Below are 23,691 nucleotides of genomic sequence, written 5' to 3'. Positions count from 1 at the left end.
CGTCACACGTGTAGTCGAGCGAGAGGTGTCGTGTGTTGCGTGTGTGGCAGCCGTGTGTGTGCATATATTCTCGCCAATTTATGCATCTCTGATGAGGCGTGAGGGCAGGTGTTCCGCCACACCACATCTCGATCGACATACCATTTCCGTCTACGGACTCTACCCCGGGCGGAGAGGCACCACAGACACTCGAGGCTTTCGGGCGGGGCTCTGCCTCTGGCACTTTCTCTCCGTCGCGAGCTTCTCGCCAGCTCCCGCCTCGCCGAGGCTGGCGCACGCCCGCGCGGCGGCCCCGGCGCAGCCTTGGCGAGTGCGCTCAGTGGAGCATCTGCCCGACGGTGCGCGGGAACGGGATGACGTCGCGGATGTTGCCCATCGCCGTCGCGTAGAGCACGAGGCGCTCGAAGCCAACGCCGAAGCCCGAGTGCGGCTGCGAGCCGAAGCGGCGCGTGTCGAGGTAGGCGGAGTAGTCCTCCTCCTGAAGCCTACCCGAGATTGCCCGAGATTGCCCGAGATGACCCGAGACTACCCGAGACTACCCGAGATTACGCGAGATTACGCGAGATTACGCGAGATTAGGGAGAGGAGGCCATAGCCGCTCACCCCATCTCCTTCATCCGCGCCAGGAGGACATCGAGCCGCTCCTCCCGCTGTGAGCCTGTTCACAGCGGTGGCGTGTGAAGAGACGCCGTCCACAGCTCCGTCAAAGCCGCGCCTTGCGCTGCTACTACCACTGCCGCTACTCCTACTACCACTATTACTGCTGCTGCTGCGGCTGCTACTACTATTGCTACTATTATTGCCGCTGCTACTGCTGCTGCTACTGTGCGCCTCCCACCATCTCGCCCACGCGCGGGAAGAGCACGTGCAATCTCGTGCAATCTCGTGCAATCTCGAGCAGTCTCGTGCAATCTCGAGCCGCGCCTCCCACCATCTCGCCCACGCGCGGGAAGAGCACGTGCAATCTCGTGCAATCTCGTGCAATCTCGAGCAGTCTCGTGCAATCTCGAGCCGCGCCTCCCACCATCTCGCCCACGCGCGGGAAGAGCACGTGCAATCTCGTGCAATCTCGTGCAATCTCGAGCCGCGCCTCCCACCATCTCGCCCACGCGCGGGAAGAGCACGTCCATCGCGCCGACCGTCGCGTCGTCGTCGTTGAGGCGCATGTAGAAGGCCTTGCACTTCTTCGGGTAGTTGTACACGATGACGGGCTTCTTGTAGACCACCTCAGCGAGGTACTTTTCGTGCTCCGTCTGCAGCTCCTCGCCCCACTGCGGCGGGAACTCCCACGCCACGCCGTCCTTCGGTCCCGGCACCTGTGGGCGAGGTGGGGGGAGGCGCGGCTCGAGATTGCACGAGATTGCACGAGATTGCACGAGATTGCACGAGATTGCACCTGCTTGACGATCTCGACCGCCTCCGTGTACGAGACGCGCGCGAAGGCGTCTTTCACCACCACCTGCCCGCAGGGAGGAGGGAGCTAGAAGAGAGCTGGAACACATGAGACGCGCCGAGGTCTGGCCGAGAACTGGCCGAGATAGAACCGGTACGGCCGAGGTATGGCCGAAGTGCGGCCGAGGTGCGGCCGAGGTGCGGCCGAGGTGCGGCCGAGGTATGGCCGAAGTATGGCTGAGGTGCGGCCGAGGTGCGGCTGAGGTGCGGCCGAGGTGCAGCCACCTCGAGCCGCGCGCGTAGCGTCTCCTCAAGCTAATCTCTCCCCATCCCTCCCCATCTCTCCCCATATCTCGCCACCTCGAGCCGCGCGCGCAGCGTCTCCTCAAGCGGCTCGCCAGCCTACGAAGAATGAGTCACTGGTACGAACTCCTCGCCTCCTCACCGAGAGAGCCCCCTCGAGCGCTAGCTGCGGGACAAGAGTGCGTGTTCCGCTTCTACCCTCGCCAGCCTCCTCCTTGCGCTTCACCTCGTAGTCCTCGAGGAAGGCCAGGTCCTCGCCGCACTCGGCCAGCACATGCGAGAAGCAGTGGCGCAAGTAGCCCTCGACGCAGTCCATGTTCTGCGTGAGGTCGCAAAAGGCAATCTCCGGCTCGATCATCCAAAACTCGGCCAGGTGGCGCGTCGTGTTGGAGTTCTCCGCGCGGAACGTCGGGCCTAAGAACGAGAAGGCGCCGCGTCGGCGCCGCGCGCTTTTCCGTGCTGTCTCCGCGCGGAAGGAAGGGGTGGGCCGAAGGTGTAGATGGAGCCGAACGCGCACGCGTAGTACTCGCCGTTGAGCTGCCCCGAGACAGTGAGGTACGCGGGCTTGCTGAAGAAGTCTTGCGCGTAGTCGACGCCGCCGCCCGCCGACTGCGGCAGCGGCTTGGCAAGGTCGAGGGTGGTCACCTGGAACATCTCGCCCGCGCCCTCGCAGTCCGCGCCCGTGATGAGCGGCGCGTGCACGTACATGAACCCCGCCTGCTGGAAGAAGGTGTGCGTCGCGTAGGCCAGCGCGTTGCGCACGCGCATCACGGCGCCCATCACGCCCGTGCGCGGCCGCATGTGCGTGAGGCCGCGCAGCGTCTCGAGGTTGATCTTTGCGGGCGGGATCGGGTAGCTGCCCCCGTCCGACGGGCCGACGATCTCGATGCTGCCCACGGGCAGCTCCCACTGCTGCCCCTCCTTCGGCGACAGCTTGAGCGGGCCGGCCACGCGCACCGCCGCGCCGTTGCCGGCGCCCTTGGCGGCCTCCCACGCGGCGGGGTCGAGCTTGTCCTTCTCGAGGACGAGCTGGAGGTTGGCCTGGCACGAGCCGTCGTTGATCGACATGAAGCAGAGCTTCTTCTGCGACCTACAGACAAGGCGCGAGGAGGCGTCGAGAGGACCGGCCCGGGAGAGAGGCCCAGGCGCTTCTGCTGTGGCCGGTTGGTCTTGACCCAACCGCACACGACCACCTCCTTGCCCTCCGCCTCGGGGCTCGCCTAGTGGCAGCAGGAGAGAGGGGTGGAGAACAGTGGAGAGGAGTGGAGGGTGGAGGAGAGGAGTGGAGGGTGGTGGAGAGTGGTGGGGGGTGGAGGAGGAGAAAGTAGTGGAGAGCAGTGGAGAGTAGTGGAGAGCAGTGGAGAGCAGTGAAGAAAAGTGGAGAACAGTGGAGTAGTGGAGAGCAGTGGAGAGGAGTCAAGGTGGCAGGAAGTCGCAGAGAGGAGTGGAGAGTGGTGGAGAGCAGTGGAGAGGAGTCAAGGTAGCAGGAAGTCGCAGAGAGGAGTGGAGGTCGCCTTGAGCAGCGTCGCCACCGCCACTCGAGACGAGTACCGCTCGCTCGGAAGCTCGGCGCCTGCACAAAAGACCCGCGAGGGCGGGGACCCGCTCCCTGATACCCATCTCTACTGAAGCCTCCCATCTCATCCTTGCCGTTTCTATATCTAGGCTGGCACCTCCCGCCGCGCCGCCCGCCGCCACAGCAGCGGCAGGCGCGCCGCCGCCGCCGCCCGCGCCGCCTCCGCCTCCGCCCCCGACCTGGACGCCGCCGGCCCACGAGAAGGCCGTGTGCCCGATGGGGATCTGCCCGACCGACGGCGCCGCCGCGCCGCCGCCGCCGCCGCCGCCGTTTGCCTCTGCAGTGTCGAGGGCTTTGCACAAGTGTTTGATGCGGTACGCGAGCTTGTCAACCTCGGCGCTCAGCTTGGCCTTCTCGTCCAGCGTCTTACTCGCCTCGGCCTGCTCGCTCAGCAGCGTCTTCTTGAGCTCCACGAGCCGCTGCAGCAGCGCCGGCTCCTGACCGCGCTTGCCAGCCTCCTTGAGCAGCCCGTTGATGAGGAAGGAAATAGGGTCGGCGGGTTTCTCGCTGACGAGCTCGTTGACGATCGCGTCGAGCATCTTGGTCACGCCGTGCTTCTCGAGGTACGCCTCCGTCGCTGCCATAGCTCCTGGCTCACGACGCGGACACGCTGGGTTCGGACTTTTTGCTTGTATGGCATCTGTTCAACGAGGCCCGTAAGCTAGTTGCAGTATATGTGAAGTGAGCCCACGATACGAAACCACGACGACACACACCAGTCGACTCGCATCGGTTGCCTCCATGAACGGCGGAGCTATTCTCGCGCCCACACCACACCTGGCTCCAACGTGGACACGCCCATAGCTGGGGACACTACTAGGTCACGCATGGCATCACAGAAGTTTTGTCTCTGGGCCCCGAAAGGCATCTCTAGCAGCGTCGTTACGCATGCCCCCTTCCCTCCTGGGCGCATGCACCTCACGTCTCGCCAGAGCATACGCCCTTGGTGTGTGGCGAGACGAGTTTTTTCGCATGCAGCGAGCAGCAAGCCGCCCGCCGCAAACAGCCGGAGGCATCGCCACGGCACTGACTGCGCCGCGCTCCCGCACCCGTCGACGAAGCTCCCCCCGCGGAAGACCGCGCGTAGCGACGCCTTGACGATCGAGATGAGCGCGCTCGAGGCTCGCCCACCTACTGCCAACACACACACACACAGACGCTGCCCCCTCACACCCCGCACCGCACATCACACACCCCTCGTGGCCGTTCTTCAGTCCAGATGTCACGATGCACCCGAAGGGGACCCCAGCGCCGGCATCATCCGTAGAGGCACAAGTGTTCGAAGAGAGAGTGGACCTGAGCAACGATATGACTTGGCGGCAGATGATCGCAGTGGGCGTCAGAAGAGTCGTCCTTGCGCGAGGAGAGCTCGATAGACTCGAGGGGCCAGGATACGCCGCGAGGAGGGCGGAGTTGCGCCGAAAGGCGAAAGAAGCCGCGAGAACAAGGGACCGGCAGGCGGCGGCGTCGCAGGACGAGGCAGAAGAGAACGACGCGACAGAGGAGGAAGTGACAAGGGAGAGAACGACGAGAGTGGGACGACCGCGAGGTGGCATGAAGGTTGCAGCGAGAAGCGGCGAGAGACTGCGAAGAGAGATAGGAAGAGGCAGACTCCCTAGGGTGGGCGACGGCTAGCGCATCATACACCTCTCCTTAAAATCCCTGTGTGGTGGCGCCGTGCCGTCTCCCATCCCTCCCTTGGGTTTCTGTTTTCTTTCTTTCTTTAGAATTCGGAGAAGGGGCAACTCCGTGCACTGACGGTCGGCCGTCAGAAAACACGCCTCCGTGGCTCGGATTACACCAATCCTCGCTACCAAACGCGGCCAAAGGATATCCACGAGCGCGTGAATAGTGGTGTGAGCGTCTTGCGCCGAGCCTGTGAAGTAGAGAGCCTGAGTTGCGTGTGAGGTGAGGTGGAGAGTATGTGCTGAGTGGGCGCCGTGGAGGGGTCGACGCCGAGCCAACTGCGCGCTCGACGACGCCCCTCGGGTGCCTGCGCGCCGACCACCCCCCGGTGTTTTGACACCATTATTCGGTATATTAACCTCGCGGCCGCCTAGATAGACTGAAAGAGTTAGACACCGCAGGGCTCGAAGTTGCTGCTGCGGCTGCTGTGCTGCTGCTGCGCTGTTACTGCCGCAGCCGCACCACTACTGCACTACGGCTACCACCGACTGATACCAAGCTCTCCACCCAACAGCTTGCCCTCCCGCCCGCCCTCCCGCCCCCCCTCCCTCCTGCCGCCCCTCCCGCCCACCCGCCCGCCCGCCCGCCCTCTCTCCCCATCGCTCTTCCACAGCCATCCGCGCATCGATTGACATATAGGCGCTCGAGTGCTCCTCTCGCTGCCTACTCGCTGCCTCTAGGGAGGAGGGGAAGACGTGGGGTTGAGCTGGACTCGCCTTTCCTGAGGCCCCTCCCCGAAAGGCAAGTATTACAGTAGCCGCACAAAACCGAGACCCCTCCCCACCACCCCAATCCCCCCACCCCCTTCCTCCCCTCCCCCCCCTCGGGAGGGCCGAACTGAGGCGCCCGTGGGGACCCCGCACTTCCCTTCCCCCCTCGGAGGGCCGGACTGAGGCGTCGAGGGCCCCGCTCTTTCCTTCGCATAGCGGCCACTCTTCGGATCGCTGGTCGAGCGACCCGGGGGATGCCCCGCGCGCCTGACCCAGGCGCGAGAAACGAATCTGCGAGGCGTGGCCGCTCATGCGGCCCGATGGGGAGGAACGGGGCGAGCCCCCTCCAACCCACCCGCGCTAGGTCTCGGGTTTGACGCATGGGGTCACTCCCGCGAAACCCGTGAACTAGCCGGGGCAGTCGGAGAAGGGGCAACTCCGTGCACTGACGGTCGGCCGTCAGAAAACACGCCTCCGTGGCTCGGGTTACACCAATCCTCGCTACCCAACGCGGCCAAAGGATATCCACCTCGAGAACCTCGAGAACCTCGAGAACCTCGAGAAAAGAATTCCGACCCCCAGGGGGTGCAGATTTCAGCGTTTGTGTCGCCGCGGCACAATGCCGGGCGAGCGAGCGCAGGTCGTAGAGCGCCCGCCAACCTCGCCGATGTCTCGCGCTCGCGCAAAGCTGCTGGCCTGCCTCATCGGCGGGTCCGACAAGAAGCGCTGGTTCCTCTGCGGGTACTGGCCAACTCTCGGCGAGACTTTTCCCGATCGGAGCGAAGTTATGCCGAATTTATTGGGCGGCCTGGTGGGCGGTCTGAACTGCATCCTATGCCTGGCGGTCATGGCAAGCATTTACTTTTCTCCCTTCAACTTCGTCAGCGGAGAGGCTGCCTCAGAGGCCACGAGCCTGGGAATGACGATGCTCTTATTCACGTCTTCCATCTCGATCGTCGTCTCGGCGCTCTTCGGACGACTCCAATACGCGATCGTGGCGTCGCAGGACGTGCCGGCAGTCCTGCTCGCGCTCACGGTGCCTCGCATCATCGCACACACGATGGGCGACGACGATGGTATCATTGGCGACGACGAACACGGCGTGATGTCGGAGGAGGACAAGGCGCGCAAGGCGCTCCTCAGTACGCCTCGAACCTGCCTCACCTCTTCACCCTTCTCTCCCAGCTTAGGCCTTGGTGTTCGAGGCCGAGTTGCACCGAACCTGCCTCACCTCTTCACCCTTCTCTCCCAGCTTAGGCCTTGGTGTTCGAGGCCGAGTTGCACGTCTTCCACGCCATCTCGTGGGCCGCCTTCTTTACCGGCTGCTTCTTCTACTTCGCCGGTCGAATGAAGCTGGGCACGCTTGTCAAGCTGCTGCCGCCTCCCGTCATCTCTGGGTTGCTCGCCTCCATCGGCCTCCTCGCCATCCGCGGCGGCCTGGCGCACGCCAGCCGCGTACCCTTTCAGTACCTCTGGCCCATCCATTGGGTGCCGGGCTTCTTCTCGCCGTGCGCCGCGGTCAGCTCCGCCGTACAAGCTGTGGAGGGCGTCTACTCACTCTCAGACTGAGAACAGGTACTGCGTCGGCCAGCTGTGCGCGGCGCTGGCAACGGTCGTCTTCATCCTCAAGGCGCCGGCGCGGCTGGCGCGGCGCTACCCTCGCGCAAAGCGGATGTCCCCCCTCTGGGGCCCGTGCTGTATGCTGGCTCCGATCGCCGTCTTTTGGGCGTTGGTGGGGATCGCCGGCGCGGCGGGAGCGACGGAGCTGCGGGACGCGGACTACAATGGCGACGGCCGCATCTCATACGATGAGTACCGCTGGCTGACCCCGCGGTCGCCGACTGTCAGCCCTCGCGAGTATTTGACCACTGTCGGCGCGGAGCTGTACCTGTCGGACAGCGACAGCTTCTTCGAGGTCGCCAACCTCGTCGTCACGGTCGCCATCGTCTCGTTCCTCGACTGCATGGCCAACTACGAGGGCATACTCAAGTCGTTCGGCGAGCCGCCCGCATGCGACCCCATGCCCGAGGACGCCTTCGACGCCAATCGCGAGCTGGAGCACATCGGGCTGCTCTCGGTGTGTGCCGCTCTCCCCACTCCGCCATGTGTGCAAACGGCGCACACTACACCATTGTGAGCAGGTGCTGCTATCCTTCGTCGGCGGCACCCACGTGTATGCGCAGCTCGGCTCGAGCGTCCTCGCTCGTAAGAACGGCGGCAGCCACCGGCTGTCGGCCTTGGTGGCAGGGGCGCTTGTGCTGCTGGTCTTCGCGTTCAGCGTGCCGGTCGCGGGGCGCCGCGCCCGCCCGCTCTGCACACCCGAACATGTGAAGACGCTGTGTTCACGCCTTCTGCTGCGTATAGGTACGTTCCCGAGTTCTACGTTGCAGCGATTTTCCTCCTCATCGGTTGGGGCTTCTTTTACCCCTTCGCAATCGCCCCCACCGCAAGGCCGCAGCTGCCGGAGTTTCTGGAAAGGGCGCGCTGTGGACGGCGTCTCGTCAAGCTTGTTGCTGTCCATGGGAATAGGCAGCCGCTATCGGACACGTTCGTCGTTGTTCTCATGGCGTTCTGTCACCCGGCACTCTCTATTTTGCATCGCGGCCGTTTCATTACGCTCTCTCTGTGACTGGCATAGGTCTTCGTCTACCTCGCTTGCCAGTTTGTCCCCGATCTCGCGCCGCATGCGTTGCTCCTCAACATATTCGCCGGCAAAACAGAGATCGTGATGAGCTGCATCCTGGTGCGAGGAGTCTCTCGTCGCATCAGCAAGAGGTTTGAATATAGGCACGGGGTCCATGATCTGCATCATGGTGTACCGAGACTCGAAGCGCGGGGTCACCACCGCGATTGCCGATTGCGCGCTTTATCGGTCTCCTGCATACCGCCCGCCGTGTGAGGTGGCGGCGTTGCGCAAGGTGTCGAAGCGCATCGTTCTCGCCAAGCTCTGCGGCCCGATCTACTTTGCGGTCGGCAACGAGCTGCAGGCGATCCTCAGCGTGAGGCTATCAGAAATGGCGCGGCAGGCCACCAATCAGGACCGCCAGGCACGCCGCATCCAGGTGGCGTGGAGGAGCAGCTGCAAGTTGGCCCTTGACGCAGGTCGCGAGTCGAGGACCTCCGCTGGAGCCCCTACCGCGACCGCCAGTCCTGAAACTGACCGCGGTCCTCCATCGTCGGCGGTCGTCATGGTGATCGATTTCCTCGCGGTCACGCAGTTTGACTCGCGGGCGGGCGAGGCCTTTGAGCAGCTCGTGCGCCTTGCAGCCACAGAGGGCGAGAAACAGGGCGGGGGCGTCAAGCTGCGGCTCCAGCTGTGCCGCTTGTCCAACAGAGTCCTCAAGACCTTCCAGCGCATGCCCGTGGCAAAGCTGCTGCCCGCTCCTTCCTCTACGCTCGACGAGGCGCTACAGATTGCCGAGGACTGCGTCCTCGAGGCACATCCCGGCCGGGCTCCGCTGGCTGAGGAGCGCCGGCTCAACGGGTTGCAAGTGGCTGCGTCGATTGCGGGCGACCCCGGCTGCGAGCGACGCCTCGCTGCCGTGCTCGACCTGCCAGATGCGGCGGTGGCCGCGCTCCTCGGGTGCGCGCAGCATCAAGCTCTCGCCGAGACGGAGGCTTTTGAGCTCCAGGCCGAGTACGACGAGAGGGGGCAGGAGAGGGTGTTTGCGCTCGTGTTGGACGGCGCCCTCGCGCTCCGGATGCAGCCGGCGCCCGCCGAGGTGCGAGAGATGCGGCGGTCTGTCATCGCCGTCCGGAAACGTGGGGGGGCGGGCTTCCTCAACAGGAGCATCGAGAAGGTTCGGTCGCTCGGTGACGAGGCTTTTGGTGGCGACCGCTTGAGCGAGGATGCCATCGAGCAGCACGTCGTCTGTTCATTCGGACTGGGCGCTGTTCTCCCCGCGCCGGCGCAGAGCATGGTCTTGCAGGCGGAAGCCTCGGGTGCCGTAGTTGCGCTGGTCCCGGCTGCAGGCTTGGACGATGGCACGCTGAAGGCGCTCCGGCGAGCCCATCGCAGCCAGAACGAGCGCATTATGCTCCGCGCGACCCTTGCAAGCTTGGCCTGAGACTAGTAGAGAAGGGGGGAGCACCGCACTCCGCAGGCCGAACAAGAGAACGGCATCACCCGCAACATGGAGAGAGATAGCAGAGGGGGGGGGGGGGGGTAGAGACGACCAAGAATCTAGCAATCTCGCCGCCAGCCGCAAGGCATGGGCGAGACCGTGTGTGGGGTCATGTGAGGTGTCTATGGACGCTCTCCTCACAGGCTAGCTGCCTACTGCTAGCCTTAACTCGCCCTCATGGGAGATGTCAATTCATTGTATGAGTGTACCATGTGTGTGTGCACTAAAATTCACACACACACAAATCATCGCACCACCGAGAGTAGAAAGAAGAGCCCCGCGAGGCCGAATCGGACTGCAAAGGATGCATCAAAGGTGGCCGCCGCGCAGAGCGCTTGGAAGGCGAGCATGCGGGTGCACAGCACGTCCTCGCGGCACGGAGCATCCTCGATCGCCATGCAAAGCTCGCTTCCAAGCTCTCACGCCGCGCGTAGGGCCCTTAGGGGCCTAGAGAGCACAACCCCCTCTAGCCCCCTCTCCCTTGTCTCCCAGTAAGCTAAAAGTACGTACCTCGAGGTACAAAGATAAAGCGAGGCTAGAGCGAGTGTCATGCACATGCTCATCACGGGCTGCATGGATGGACGCGCCCCGCGGCGGCCCGGGCGGGGGCGTGCCACATTCAGACATGCCATTCAGACATGCACATGCACATGCGCATGTGCATGTGCATGTGCATGCACATGCAGTCACAGAGAAATAAGATCGAGCATCAACATTCATGGAAGAGGCGCCGAATGGGCAAGAACGATCCTTATCAATTAGGAATAAATTAGGCAAAAGCCGCGCTTTGACTCAAGGAAGGCCCAACTTGCGAGGTCGGCTGCTCGCGTCCGACAGTTTCGGCGTTTCAGCTGTGCTCGCCTGCCGCCCACCTCCTGCCGCGACAATTCCCGCCGTGCCCATCATAGTGACCGTAGCAACCTCATGATTGCCCACACCAGCGCCTTGAGCACACCAGCAAGCACGCTCCCTAGACGGTGACGGCGGAGAGGAAGGTGGGGGGGAGGGGGGGGGGCTTGGCGGGGGAGGGGGGGGCGGCGGAGGCGACGGGGAAGCCGGAGGGGATGACGGCGGGGGGGCCGGCGGCGGGGAGGGCGGTGGCGGAGGCTCTGTTTCAGCTGAGGCTGCCCCGTGCGCCGCCGCGAGCACCGCGTAGTGGTCTCGCCCTCTGGAGAGCCCCAGCACGACCCCTCGCGGCCACTCGCGCCGTTGCAGCAGCTCCGACCCCGCCACTCCGGCTCCCGAGCGCGCGGCGAGCACGAGGAAGAGCATGCGCATGGGCCAAAACCCGTTACTATCTCCCTTATATATGCCGTAGAGAAAATTTCTTCCAGCAGCGACGCAGGCTCGACGCTCTCGTCGTGCAATGCTCCTCTTATCTCCAGCCACCCTCGCGCTCGCCCTCGCCGGCGCCCCGCTGAGGACGCCCGGGCACGCGGCCGGGCCGCCGGCGCTGCTGCTTTCGCCGCTTCGCGCAGCGCGGGTCTGCGCGGCCGTCATGCTTGAGGCCGATGGCGCCGCTGCGGACGGCACCGGCGTGGATGGGCCTGCGGCTGGGGAGGGCGCATCCGAGGCGTCGACGCGAGACGCGGCGGGCGCCGAGCCAGCGGAGGCGGCGGCGGAGGTAGTGGAGGAGGAGGAGGAGGAGGAGGAGGAGGAGGACCTGCTGAGCAGCCCCGCGTTTCTCAAGCAAAAGCTGAAGGTGCTCGAGGCGGAGCTGTCCAAGGTGGAGGAGGACACGGCGGCGCTCAAGGGCGAGGCGGACTCCAAGCGCGAGGAGTGGTCCTCGCAGCGGCAGCGGCTGCAGACCGACCTCGAAAACTTCCAGTCGCGCCACAAGTCTCAGGTCGCCGACATCCGGACCGATGCAAAGATCAAGGTGGTCAACGAGCTGCTGCCCATGATGGACAACTTCGACCGCGCGCGCGGCTCCATCAAGGCCGACGACGAGGCGCAGGAGCTCGCCAACGGGCGCTACCTCGAGCTCCACGCCTCGCTGATGGCGGCGCTCGAGGGGCTCGGCGTCCAAAAGATCGAGACGGTCGGCCAAGAGTTCGACTACAACCTGCACATGGCGATCCAGCAGGTGCCGAGCGAGGAGTACGCCGAGGGCCTCGTCTGCGAGGAGATGCAGCCCGGCTTCACGTGTAACGACAAACTGGTGCGCGCGGCCTACGTCATGGTTTCGTCTGGCTAGCCGTCCGGCGCGAGGGCGGCCGTCGCGCCGCAGAGCCGCGCCACTCTGCCGGAAAGAGGGGAGCGGCGGGAGGGCGCGGGGGAGGAGGCCGACTGGTCCGCTCTGGTCCACCCGGGCCTAGCACGCGACGGCCTTTGTTCAGGGCGGCGCCCCACTAGAGTATGCGAGAGCGCGGGCGGTGCCTTGTGATAGGGCGTTAGGGGGCCCACTCGGGGCTCTGAGGGCGGGGGCGCAGGTAGAGGTAGGGCTGGCGTGGGGGGCCTCAGGTAAAGGTAAACCTGTCTCAGACCGCCGGAGGTAGAGGTAAACGGAGCCCAGGTGAGGGCAGGTAAACGTACGCCCGTGAACGTGCCCGCCGAGGGCTCGAGGTGGGACGACGCGGGGGGCACAAGGCCGCGAGAGCGCTTCGCCTGCGGCGCGCCTGCCCGGCCATGGACCAGGCTTCACCGCCGCTTGCCGACGGCTGGATTGAGGCGACGGCGCCGGACGGCAGCGCCTACTACATTAACAGGAGCACGCAGGAGACGCGCTGGCAGCGGCCCGATCCAGCGCCTCCGCCGCCTCCGCCACCGCCGCTCCCGCCGCTGCCGCATCTCCCAAGCGGCTGGCAGGCGCTCAAGGCCCCTGATGGCCGCACTTACTACTGCAATTCCATCACCGGCGGGACCAGCTGGGAGCCACCTCAGCCTCAGCTGCAGCAACCGCCGCCGCCGCCGCCGCCTCCACCGCCGCCGCCGCAGCTTCCACCGCCACCGCAGCTGTCAGGTGCCGCCGCCGCAGGCACCGCCGCCACCACCGCTGCGCCACCCGCCGCCACCACCACGACCATCACGGTCTTTTTGGTGGACAAGAGTCGGTGCTCCGAGGGCTTCTCAAAAGCCGACTTCCACGGCAGGCCGGGCCAGTCGGACCCGCTGCCCCTGGGGAATGACAGCTTCTTCCAGCCCAAGCTGATCCGGCTGACCTTCGACGGCTTGGTGCGGCCGACCCGCGCATCGTTTGAGTCCTCGATCGCGTCCGGGCTGAGGCTTGACAATACGGTCATGCTGCGGTACAGCTTGGTGCTGTCCGGCGAGCAGGTCATCACGCCGATCGCGGATGACGACGCGATCGTCACGTACCTCGAGCAGCAGCCTCTACATGCGATGCAGGCTCTCGAGGTGCCACGCTCGGTTATCGACGTGACCAACTCGGCGCGCGCCATTGTCAAACTCACGCCTCAGGCGGCGGCGGCGGCCCAGCACCTGGCTGCACAAGCGACAGAGCCTGCGCGGCCGAGCATGTTTGCCAATCTCGCTGCCCGCACATCGCAGCAGTCGCCGGAGAAGCAGCAGGCCGCAGTAACCGCCGTGATCAAGGCCGTCACCGAGGTTTTGCGCGATGCCGGCCAAGTGAGCGATCCCCCGGCTCCCCACCGCCCCAATTTCACCCGCACTTGTTCACCGTTCGCCTGAATAGAGCTCTTCCTTTCCTCCCCCTCTCCGTCACTCCGCCGCTCCCCAGGCCAGCAGCGTGGGCAGCTCATCACTCGTTGCCAGGCCAGCAGCGTGGGCAGCTCATCACTCGTTGGCGAGCGGCCGATGGAGCCCAGCATTGCAGACCGCATGAGCTGTACGAGAAGGTGGTTATCGGGAAGGGCACCCGTCTCGCGCTGCTGCCAATAGATGCCGGCCTCATCCGGCAGTGTACTGAGATCCAGATCAAGAGCAACGACCCCATCTGGGGTTGGCAGTGCCATGGCGCTTGGGCTTGTGAGTGCAAGCCTCTTTGATAGCGCGGCCCGAGTCGAGGGCTCGCCGAAGCACCGAAACGGGCGCAGCCGTTCTATTTTTTCAATATTATTAATAAAATTACAGATACGAGATAGCTGCGAGATCACTCGAGATCACTGGAGATCACGCACAGGTAAATCACGGCTACGTCGCTCAGAGGTAGAGGTAAAGGGCCCGCGGCTGCCCAGAGGTAAAGGTACGAGGGCCGCAGGCCCTCAGAGGTAGAGGTAACCTAGACCCCTCCTACTCGGCCCTCAGAGCCGAGCCCACAGCGCCCCAAAATCCACCAGTGTGGGATTTCGCGCAATCGCTTGACTCTGAAAAGCTCGCCATGTATCTGTCTGGGCGCTGTGGTCGCCGCAGACTGGCTCCGACTCCTTGACGGTCTAGGGGGTACCCAAACTCCGGGCCGGTGTACGGGGAGCCGAGCCTTAACGCGACCACCCAGAAGCTCTTTCTGAGCGAACCAATCGGGCCAGGATCATCAGCATATGTCCCCTCCACTGCTCCTGTGGTGCGGGCGACGGCTTCTGAGGAAGCCGTAGCCCGCGTCTCGCCTGTCGCGTGAATCGTGTCGTGCGACCGCGATTCTAAAATTCTTTTCCGTCTGAAATCAGCGTAATCTCTCGTCCCCCCTTCAACCCGCCTCATTCGTCCCCGACGGCCAAACTGCCAGGCAAGCCATGAACTTTCCGCTTCCGCTCGCGCTCGCCCTGCCGCATCACACAACAGATGGCTGCCGCGAGCTGCACGCCTGGACCCCGGCAACGCCTACCGCTCACCGAACCCGCTGCCCCCTCACCACCCCGACCATGCGATGCGCTTCGCTTGCTGCCGAACGGCCTCGCACCGCCTACCCCTCCCGCATGCAGGTGCGCCGCCATCAAGGAGCTGCTAGACGCGTCCGCTGCTGCCGATTCCCCGCCCGTGCTTCCCATGAGCCCGCGCCGGACCGCCCTCCTTCTCTTCCGGCGAGAGCGACACTGTTGCTCGCTCGCCAGTCGCCGCCCGGCTGCAGTCTTAGCGCCGTGCACGACGCGAGAGCGCGAACCGGCGGCCTCCTCGCGACGCTAACGCCGCGGCGTGCTGCCCGTAGGCGCGTCGGCTTCTCCGGCTCCTCGTCCCAACAGACATCAGAAGCTGCGTTGGTCCTCTCCCCACAGAGAGATGCGAACCTGATGCGGTCAAGCGATTTCTTTTGGCGAGACTTGGGGACTGGCGGGGCGGAGGGGTGTGTTGTGTGTGTGTGTGTGTGGGTGGGGGGGGGGGCAGGGGGTGGAAGGGGGATCGGAGATGTGTGAGATTTGCCGAGATGTGTGAGATTGCCGAGATTTTCTCATACCCCATGTACATACCCCATGTACCCCTGTGTACCCCCATACACCCCATATACCCCCAGACATCTCCGTAATAGTGTTTGACCCTCTTTCACATGGTCGTGATCCCGTAGGCGCGTACTTCACTTCCCGTCTTACTATCCTCCATAGGAACTCATTCGACCGCCTATGTTCGACAAGCTCAAACTCGAGTTCGTGCCGGCCGCCGGTAGCCGGCTCGTTATCAAGCTCTCTCCTCCGCCGCCGCCGCATGCCGACAAGCAGGCGCCGCGGAGTAACACTGCGCTCCCACGATACCTGCAAGACTTACCCTCTCGCCTTCTGGCTGCCACAGGCGTCGCTGGCGGGCAACACGACCTTCAACGCTGCCGGAGGCGAGGCCGCCGGCATCCAGTCCAAGGGCGAGCCCGCTTCGCTCAAGGACGGCATCCAGTCCAAGGGCGAGCTCGCTTCGCTCGACTCCTGCGCCGAGGCCTCGCGGCGCCTCACGTTCGTCGACGATCTGCCACCTCTGTCGCCGCTCTCGTCCGTCATCGACTCTGCCGGAGGCAAAGCCGACGGCATCTCGCCCGAGAGCGAGCCCGCGTCGCTTAATGACGTCGTCGTGAAGGAGGACGACGTCAAGACCGCGCCCAAGCCCGCAGTGAACACGGCCAAGCCCGACGGCGATGTGGACGAGATCTACTTGTCGTTGCCACCTTCGCACCTCGGGGCCGAGGTGAGTGTGCGCACGCCCGGATTGTCATCATCCTTACGGTCTCCCTGTCTCCGAACACTTGCGTATTCTCCCTCACCCAGGCGTTCGGCATCAAGTCCACCGCCGCCGAGGAGTTCGCCGCCAAGTCCGCCGCCGCCGAGGAGGACGCCGAGTCGGCCACCGAGGAGGCGACCGCCGAGGAGGCCGCCACCGAGAACGCGACCACCGAGGAGGCCGCCGCTAAGTCCGCCACCGAGGAGGAGTCCGAGGAGGCCGCCACCGAGGAGTCCGCCGCCGAGGAGGCCGTCGTCGCCGAGGAGTCCGCCAAGGAGTCCGCCGACAAGGCCGCCGCCGAGGAGGCCGCCACCGCCGCCGAGGAGGCCGCCGCCAAGGAGGCCGCCGCCAAGTCCGCCGCCGAGGAGTCTGCCGCCGCGGAGGCAGTCGCCGAGGAGGCGCCCGTCGCCAAGGAGGCCGTCGCCGAGGAGGCTGCCAAGGAGGTCGAGAAGCCAACCAAGACCGTTTCCAACACGCCCGACCCAGCGGTGGTGAGCGCGCCGCAGCATTCTCTCCTGGCACTCCTCGCTCTCCCACCGGTAATAATCTCCCTTCCCGTGTGCCCCTATCGCGCTTTGCAGGACACCGCCTGCCACCCGGGCCTGCCCACGCCGAAGGCGGTGGGGAAGAGCGGGCCCGCGTCGGCCCGCAGCGGCTCCGGACCGGCCTACGTGGTCGGCGTCGAGGCCGAAGTCCGCCGGCTGGGCGAGGGCGTCGTCTACCAGGCTACGCCCGCCGACGGCAAGAAGTCGCCGTCGCCGGGAGCCCCCACCTCCGGCGGCATTGCGCCCGTGGCGCCCAAGCCCCTTGGCGCGGGCGCGGACGCGGGGCAGGCCGACGCCGCATCACGCGAGTACTATCTCGCCGTGTGCGACAAGGCGATGGCCGCGATCTTGCTCACCAAGATACAGCGGGCGAAGCTGGACGCCGAGCGGTCGGGGTGCGGGTGCAAGTGCCGGCGCAAGGCCATGCGCTGCCGCAACAACCCCAAGTTTGGCAAGGCAAAGGGCAGGCGCAAGTCTGGCAAGGCAAAGGGCAGGCGCAAGTCTGGCAAGGCAAAGGGCCGCGGCCGCGGCTCGCACCGGCGACCGAAGACCACGTCCGGCAATGCGCGCGCCGGCGCTGGCACGTGCGGCGCCGGCGCTGGCACGTGCGGCGCCGGCGCTGGCACATGCGGCGCCGGCGGTCGCGCCGGCCTCAAGGCGGCGGCCGACTGCGTGCGGGGCGGCTACACGAAGGCCGCGGGCGCCCTCCGGTGGCTGCTCCTCGTCTGCATCCCCGCCTTTGGCCATTGCGCGCCCGCCGTGCCTAGCCCGACGGCGGTGGCCTCGGCCTTCTCGTCTGCCGTCGCCTCGGCAGCCTCCGTCGCCTCGGCGGCGTCCTCTACCATCTCATCCGGCGTCGCCTCGGCGGCGTCCTGGGCGTTCTCGCCCGCCGTCGCCTCGACGGCGTCCTCGCTCGTGAGCTGCTCGCCGCTTCTCATGCCCGCCCTCGTGCTCATCCTCCTCGCCATCGCTTGCGTCGCCTCCTGGCCGACCGCGGCGAGCGGAAAGGGGGCAACCTGCCTCGCCGCCGCCACGGCGTGCCTCACCGGCGCGGCGGCGGCGCCTGTCGGTTTCTTCGCGAGCGTTCTGCACGTCCCGGGAGCGGTCGCGCTGCCTGAAGACCTTTTGGCGGCCTCGGCCTTCTCGTCTGCCGTCGCCTCGACCGTCTCGCTCGTGAGCAGCTGGTCGCTTCTCGTACCAGCCCTCGTGTTTCTCGTCGCCATCGCCTGTGGCGCCGGGTTGCTCGCGGCGAGCGGCAAAGTGCCGCGGGCTCGCGACGCGGCTACTTCGTCCGCCGCCTTCCGCCTCGCCGCCGTCATGGCGTGCCTCCCCTGCGTGGCGGCGGCGCCCACTGGCCTCTCCTCGTCGAGCGCCCTCTCGTGGCTCGAGTTTGTGCTGCCGTCAGACGTCGTATTGCGCGTATCGGCGCCCCTCACGGAGTACGGGTTGCCGCTCATCGCTGCCGCTGTCACCGCCGTAGCCGCCGCTGTCGCTGCGCTGCTGCGCTACAAGTCAACGTCCACCACTCAGAGAGGCGCACTGTCGCCACCACCGTCGCCGCCCGAGCCCGAAGCACCTGTGCGGCGCGGTGGCTCCTTCCTGGATCTGAACGTCCTGAGCTGCGCTGGGCCTGGCAAGCCTGGTCCCCCCGGCCCGCCTGGGAAGGACGGAGAACCGGGCCCAGCTGGCCCAACAGGACCGCATGGCCCGTCGGGACCAGCAGGTCCGCCAGGTCCGCAAGGACCGCCCGGGACGACGAAGTGGAAACGGAACAAGGTGGTGGCGGCCATCCTGTGTGGCGCGCTACTCGTATCCGTCGCCATCATCGTTGCTGGCGTATGCGGCGCCGGGATGTGCCGCGCCGATGCATCGCCGCCACCGAGCCCGCCTCTGCCGGCGCCGCCTCTGCCCGACTCTTACCCGCCACCTTCGCATCCGCCGTCGGAGCTGCCTTTCCCGCCGTCTGCACCGTCGCAGCCACCGGCGCCGGCAAATTGCTTTGACAACACGCAGAACTGGATCGAGACCGACGTGGACTGCGGAGGTGGCTGTAAGCCCTGCCAGGACTTTATGCGTTGTGCAGTGAACACCGACTGCGCGTCCCTCTACTGCAAGTTTTGGACGTCCCCTCCGCCACCGTCGCCGGCTCCGCCACCGTCGCCGGCTCCGCCACCGCCCCCGCCGTCGCCGCCGCCGCCGTCGCCTCCGCCGCCTGCGTCCCCGCCGCCGTCGCCGCCTTCGCCGCCGCTCCCACCGCCACCGTTCCCACCGCCACCGTCGCCGGTCCGTCCGCCATCGTCGCCGTCGCCGGGCAATGCTCGGAGGCATCTCAGCGTCTGGAGCGGCGGCGCGCCAGGCATTTGCCAAGCCAACAAAAGTGAGAGCCCGACCAGGCCACCATGGGACTATGACAACAAGGGCTCATTAGTTGCCACCCTCCCGCCAGATTACCACTTCGAGCAGCACCACTCCAACTGCGCCAACATGCATGGCCGCTGGCTATGGTGGAACGGCGACACGAGCCTGCCGGACTCGTACTGGCTCGGCTGCCACCTGCTCGGGGCACGGTTGGCACGCACGCTTGCAAACAACGTATTTCCCGCTGACGTTTCGTCTCAGATGACTGCCGCCGCCGGCACCGTTATCGATCCGGAGAAAGATGCGCAAATGGTCAGGGACGGGTGCTACACGCTGCACAGGTATCCACGAGGAACGACCGTTTCTACAACGCAGAGCTGGGCGTCGTCGTCCGAATACTCGTCAGCCGTGAGCCAGTCGTCCGGTATCTCCGCCGGTGTGGAGGGCACGTATCAGAAGGTGAGTGCGTCGGCTGGCACAGACAACTCGTACGGCTCGTCCTCGTCGTCCAAGCGGGAGACCAACAATGTCGGCGCGGTGATAAGCCGGATTATTAAGATTGCGGTGCTGGAGAACACCTGCCTGCAGTCGGGTCCGGACGCTGCCGAGAGCTACATCCATGACCATTTCCGGAACTTGGTCACAGACGTTGTCACCGCTTACCGGGACCAATCAGACTGCAACACCGAACAGAAGTGCACCAATACCAAACAGGCGTGGGGTGACAACGTCACGCTTCGAGCACAAGTAGGCCGATTGGTTGGCTTCGGCGCGATGCTGCCGGTCACGTGGGACTATTCGTACTTTGCTATGTACAGCATGAGGGCCTCATTCACGTCCGACTCTGATATGACGACCGCGGAAGCGAGCACAGCCATTAGAGCCTCCATCAGCATTCCCTTGGTCTTCAGTGCAAGTTCGAACTACAAGAAGGAATCGAAGTCAGCGTTTGCAGGAAGTCGACAAGACCGGACGTTGCAGATCGCGGAGCAGAGAATGGGCCCGTGCCCGTGGGACGGGACCCCTTTCCCGCCCTCCTCCTCCTCCTCCTCCTCCCCCTCCCCCTCCCCCTCCCCCTCCCGACGCCTCGAGGCCGCCACCAACGAGTCTGACTCACCGACCCCATCACCCCCACCTCCACCCTCAATTCCAACGAGTGACGCCTGGACAAAGTGCGAGATTGGCAACTTTCGCGAATGGGGAGGCCAAACGCCGATGGTGGGCCGGCCGGGCGTGGTCGACGTCTTGTCCCTCTTGGACTTCAGCGGTCTTGATAGCGGCGTGCGCAAAGCTGGAATGTTCTCCAAGGCGATACTCAAGAACATGGTCTATCAGTACTACTCGGACCGCGGCGGTTGGTTCGCTCCTCTCAAGCTTACGGAGAAGACGAAGGACAGGACAAGGATGAACGAAATCTCGGGCAAGCTCGACGACGCATTGTCTCCCAGCTCTGACTTCGAAACGTTACGGTACGAAACGTACCGGTCCAACGGCCATTCAATTCAGTTCCTTGCGTGCGACAATCCCATGTCCGGAGTTCGCTTTTCGTCCACCTTTTGCTCGCCTGATTGGTCTAAGCCCACAGCCGGCGCATTCTGTTCACAACAAATTCCAGGAACCGTGCCGACATTCGTTCTCCTGTTTACTGATCCACTCAGGAACCTGACTCAGGTTGCTTCCGAAGGAATGGCCGGTACGGAGATGAGCATCGAGGCAACCACCCTAGTTCGGTGCGAGTTTGCGGTTTGACTTCTTCTCGCTCGAATCCCGCGATCCACAGAAGGTGCCCGTTACCGTTGCGCGACTCGATCAACAAATCTTCACCAGCCCGGCGGGTTCGGAGAGCTGCGGACGTAGAGACGGGGAGAGCTTGTGGACGTAGAGACATCGCCGGTGCTCCCGCACTGTCTGCGTCTGGTAATTTGATGTGTTCGTCGCCGCGGGCGGCGCGCCTGCCACGTTGAACTTACGGGCACGCGATGACGAGTTGTGGTCTCTTTTAAGGGCCCTCTGGGGCGGTCAAAACCGGTCCTCCCTATTGCTATAGGGCGTCACCGTCCTACGGCTTTAGATGGGAAGTCTGTATTTTGTGTATTTGTGGACTTGGGCTGAAAACGAAGTGTATTTTCATTGTGTCAAGCTGCGTCGTGGTGCAAGCGCCGGTGGGGCGACCAGCGCCGAGCCGCGCAAGCGCGCGGCGCTTGCCGTCAGCGCCTGGCCGGGGCGCGCTCCTGCGGCCTCTCTCCGCGCTCCTCCCGCCCTCGCCCCGCCCTCGCCCCGCCCACCCTGTCACTGTCGGCGGTCAGGGGTGTGAGTCGCACAGGTGCATGCGGTACGGTACGCCCAACGTGCGACATACGTGGCGCCGCTGGCCATCCCGGCTGCTGCCGCCGCCCCTCTCGACGCCGCTCCCTTCGCCGCCTGTGGCGACCGCGCCGCCGACGTCGGTCGCGCTGAGCGGCAGCGCGTCCCCAGCCTCGCCGTCGCTCTTCTCGCCGTCGCTCGCCTCGCCGCCGGTATTAGGGGCCGCGCTGCCGGCGCCGAGCGCCACCTGCCTCCACGTCTCTTCCTCTAAGGAGAGGCTCGGCATCCGGGTAGCCGTCGTACTCGACCGCATCCACACGAGCTGAGGGGCTCGACCCGTCGTTCCGTGACCTACCGCGCCAGCGAGGGCTCCTGGTGCGCCGCCCGTCGGTCGACGCCCTCTGCCTCTAGGCTCCGTGGGGTCGAAAAGTCGACGCTGGGAGTCGCACTCGTCAAACCATCGCAGCACCACGCGGTCCGCACGTACCTCCCACATCCCCTCCACCGCTGAGAAGGCGCAGATCGACCGCCGGGCCGCTTAGTCGTCGTTAAGGAGCGGTTTTTGGAGCCGTACGAAGAGGTCCCAGACGGGCGAACATGCGGTTTTTCGACGACCACACGCGATGTGGTATCTGCTTTTTGCTAAAAACAGGCCGCCTGGTGCAGCATCACTAGTAAAACACGCAACCACACTGAGAGCTCCACACTAGCCGGTATAGGCGAGAACCGACGGCGTCACGGTCGCCGGAGTGGACGCACTGCACACACACTGTGACCGTGTCGACGGTGTGACAATGAGCGACACAATCGTCGGCGCCGCGCTATCGCGGCGCCCCGCAGTCTACACACCGCAGGCGCACCCCTGAACGCGCCATGAGCGCGCAGGCACATAGCAGCGCCGCGCCAAAAGGCCATTCCCTCACCCGACCCGCGGCTCCACCATGGCTGCAGCGGTCCGCTCACCTGCACAGGGCAAAAACGTGTAGCTTAACAGACGACTTGTGATGATCAGTGCTGGCGGAGGCCTCATCGCCGCGAATGCTGCCAGTAGCAGCGGGATCTGACGTCGCGTTTGAGGTGTGCATTGGCGGAGGGGTCGCATGGCTGAGAGAGGCAGAGGCAGCAGGCGGGTGGTGGGGCGGCACCTGTTGCTGCCATGGGCAGCGCCGAGCCGCGGCGGAGGTCGCTCCGTAGTTCTGCGTTGAGCCGCACGAGTGCGCCGACCCGTCGCGAGGTGCCTGCGCGGGGGTGATGTCGCGCCGATGGCTGAGTACGCGGTGTGTGAGCGGCTTTGCGCGCCGAGAGGCGGCGCGAGAAGGCGAGCGGGCGGGCGCGTCGGTGGTCGGGCACCGCGCGCTGCGGCTGCAGCGAGCCGGCGGCTGGCGCGGCGAAGGCGGGCAGGGTCGCGGGTGGCGCCACCGGCTCGAGGTGGGGTCCTGAGGTGGCTTCAGCCTGGTCCGCTCAAGCGGCACGCTCGCCGCGCCCGCGAACAGCCACCTGTGGGCGGTCACCGGGGTGGCGCCAAGCCTCAGGACACGAGATATGGGAAGGGCATGGGGTCGCGCGGGCCCTGTCTGCAGCAGCAGTGCTAACTAGAACGACAAAATTCCGGATGGACCGGAGAGTGCCGGCGCGATCTACGCACCGTGCTCGTCCCGGCCGGCAAGCTGGCTGGTGGTCGCGCGCCGTCGGCGCGGGTCCGACTGGTCGGGCACCTCGGCTGGGTCCATCAGCACGAGGCCTGCCCCGTCGGGCAGCCCCGTGAGCTCATGATGCCCCACCGAGAGGCGCTGACGCCCCGCCGAGATCGGCGCTGGGTTGGTAGGAAAAGACGTGGCGCCAAAGGGGGGGGGTCAAGTATGGTACCCTAGATAAAGCTGTTATTCACACCTTGTTGCGAACAATCCGAAAAAAGAAATTTTAAACGCTTGTCATGAAGATCCCTGATCCGGAGGGTTTATCGGAGCACGGGTCCGTTTCACTTTTACTTGTTTATTTGTGCATCTCTCTCAAGTACGGACAAGCACAGGACGAAATTGCGCAGCACACTGATGCCGGCGCTGGCTCGACATCACATGACGAACCCTCCCCACTGATACGCAAACTGCAGCCGCCAGCCCAATCCATGGCCTCAAGGCGGTCTCGGCTGCGAGGCGTGCAGCGCAGTGTACATGCGAGCCATCGAGCGGTACCTGCGAGCCACGCGACGGGGCACCGATGAAATCTACTGAGTGTCAATTCTCAATGACAAGGCCCGTGAAATGAGGAGCTCACACGCAGTGGACAGCGTAGTCACGATCGCCCTCCTGGGAGCCAGTGTGTGCCTCCCGACTGTGGTCGCTGTCTGTCTGTTCTCCAATCGTGTGCGTGACCTTTTGCCCGGGGGTCGTGGTGTTTGTGTGTCAAGGAGGAGCGCCGCGAAAAGAAGTGTGTGCCGGGTCTGTTGGCCTGGGGCTACTGTAGTGGCGAGGACGACGACTTCTAAGGAAGCCGTCGCCTGCGCCTTGTCTGCCGTGCGCGTCCGCCCTTCGTTGTGAACTTCTTCTCTCGGCGCGCGGCGCACCCTCGCATGTCGCCCCATATCTCCCCATATCTCCCCATATCTCCCCATATCTCCCCATATCTCCCCATATCTT

General features: G+C 65.1%; 3 protein-coding genes across 3 annotated transcripts; 2 read left to right on the top strand and 1 right to left on the bottom strand.

The window, feature by feature from the left end:
• Positions 1–58: 58 nt before the first annotated feature.
• Positions 59–2,486, bottom strand: EMIHUDRAFT_417017 (asparagine--tRNA ligase). Its single transcript, XM_005758955.1, has 7 exons — positions 2,184–2,486; positions 1,904–2,109; positions 1,753–1,794; positions 1,397–1,459; positions 1,052–1,301; positions 604–658; positions 59–485 (listed from the first exon to the last, which is right to left on the bottom strand). The coding sequence occupies exons 1-7, from the start codon at positions 2,473–2,475 to the stop codon at positions 317–319; spliced, it is 1,077 nt and encodes a 358-aa protein (XP_005759012.1). The 5' UTR covers positions 2,476–2,486; the 3' UTR covers positions 59–316.
• An 8,655-nt stretch (positions 2,487–11,141) lies between these two features.
• Positions 11,142–14,102, top strand: EMIHUDRAFT_438693 (hypothetical protein). Its single transcript, XM_005758954.1, has 2 exons — positions 11,142–12,184; positions 14,026–14,102. Exon 1 carries the CDS (start codon positions 11,158–11,160, stop codon positions 11,986–11,988), a length of 831 nt encoding a protein of 276 aa, XP_005759011.1. The 5' UTR covers positions 11,142–11,157; the 3' UTR covers positions 11,989–12,184; positions 14,026–14,102.
• Positions 14,103–15,245: 1,143 nt separating this feature from the next.
• EMIHUDRAFT_453446 (hypothetical protein) lies at positions 15,246–20,500 on the top strand (the record flags this gene model as incomplete). Its single annotated transcript, XM_005758953.1, has 10 exons — positions 15,246–15,361; positions 15,432–15,815; positions 15,896–16,038; positions 16,501–16,947; positions 17,161–17,838; positions 18,059–18,116; positions 18,407–18,516; positions 18,727–19,755; positions 19,909–20,280; positions 20,410–20,500. Exons 1-10 carry the CDS (start codon positions 15,266–15,268, stop codon positions 20,498–20,500), a joined length of 3,408 nt encoding a protein of 1,135 aa, XP_005759010.1. The 5' UTR covers positions 15,246–15,265.
• Positions 20,501–23,691: the final 3,191 nt, after the last annotated feature.

Source organism: Emiliania huxleyi (genome assembly GCF_000372725.1).
Source record: "Emiliania huxleyi CCMP1516 unplaced genomic scaffold EMIHUscaffold_83, whole genome shotgun sequence".
In the NCBI taxonomy this organism is placed as follows: Eukaryota; Haptophyta; order Isochrysidales; family Noelaerhabdaceae; genus Emiliania; species Emiliania huxleyi.
This window is presented reverse-complemented; position numbering and strand designations above follow the sequence as displayed.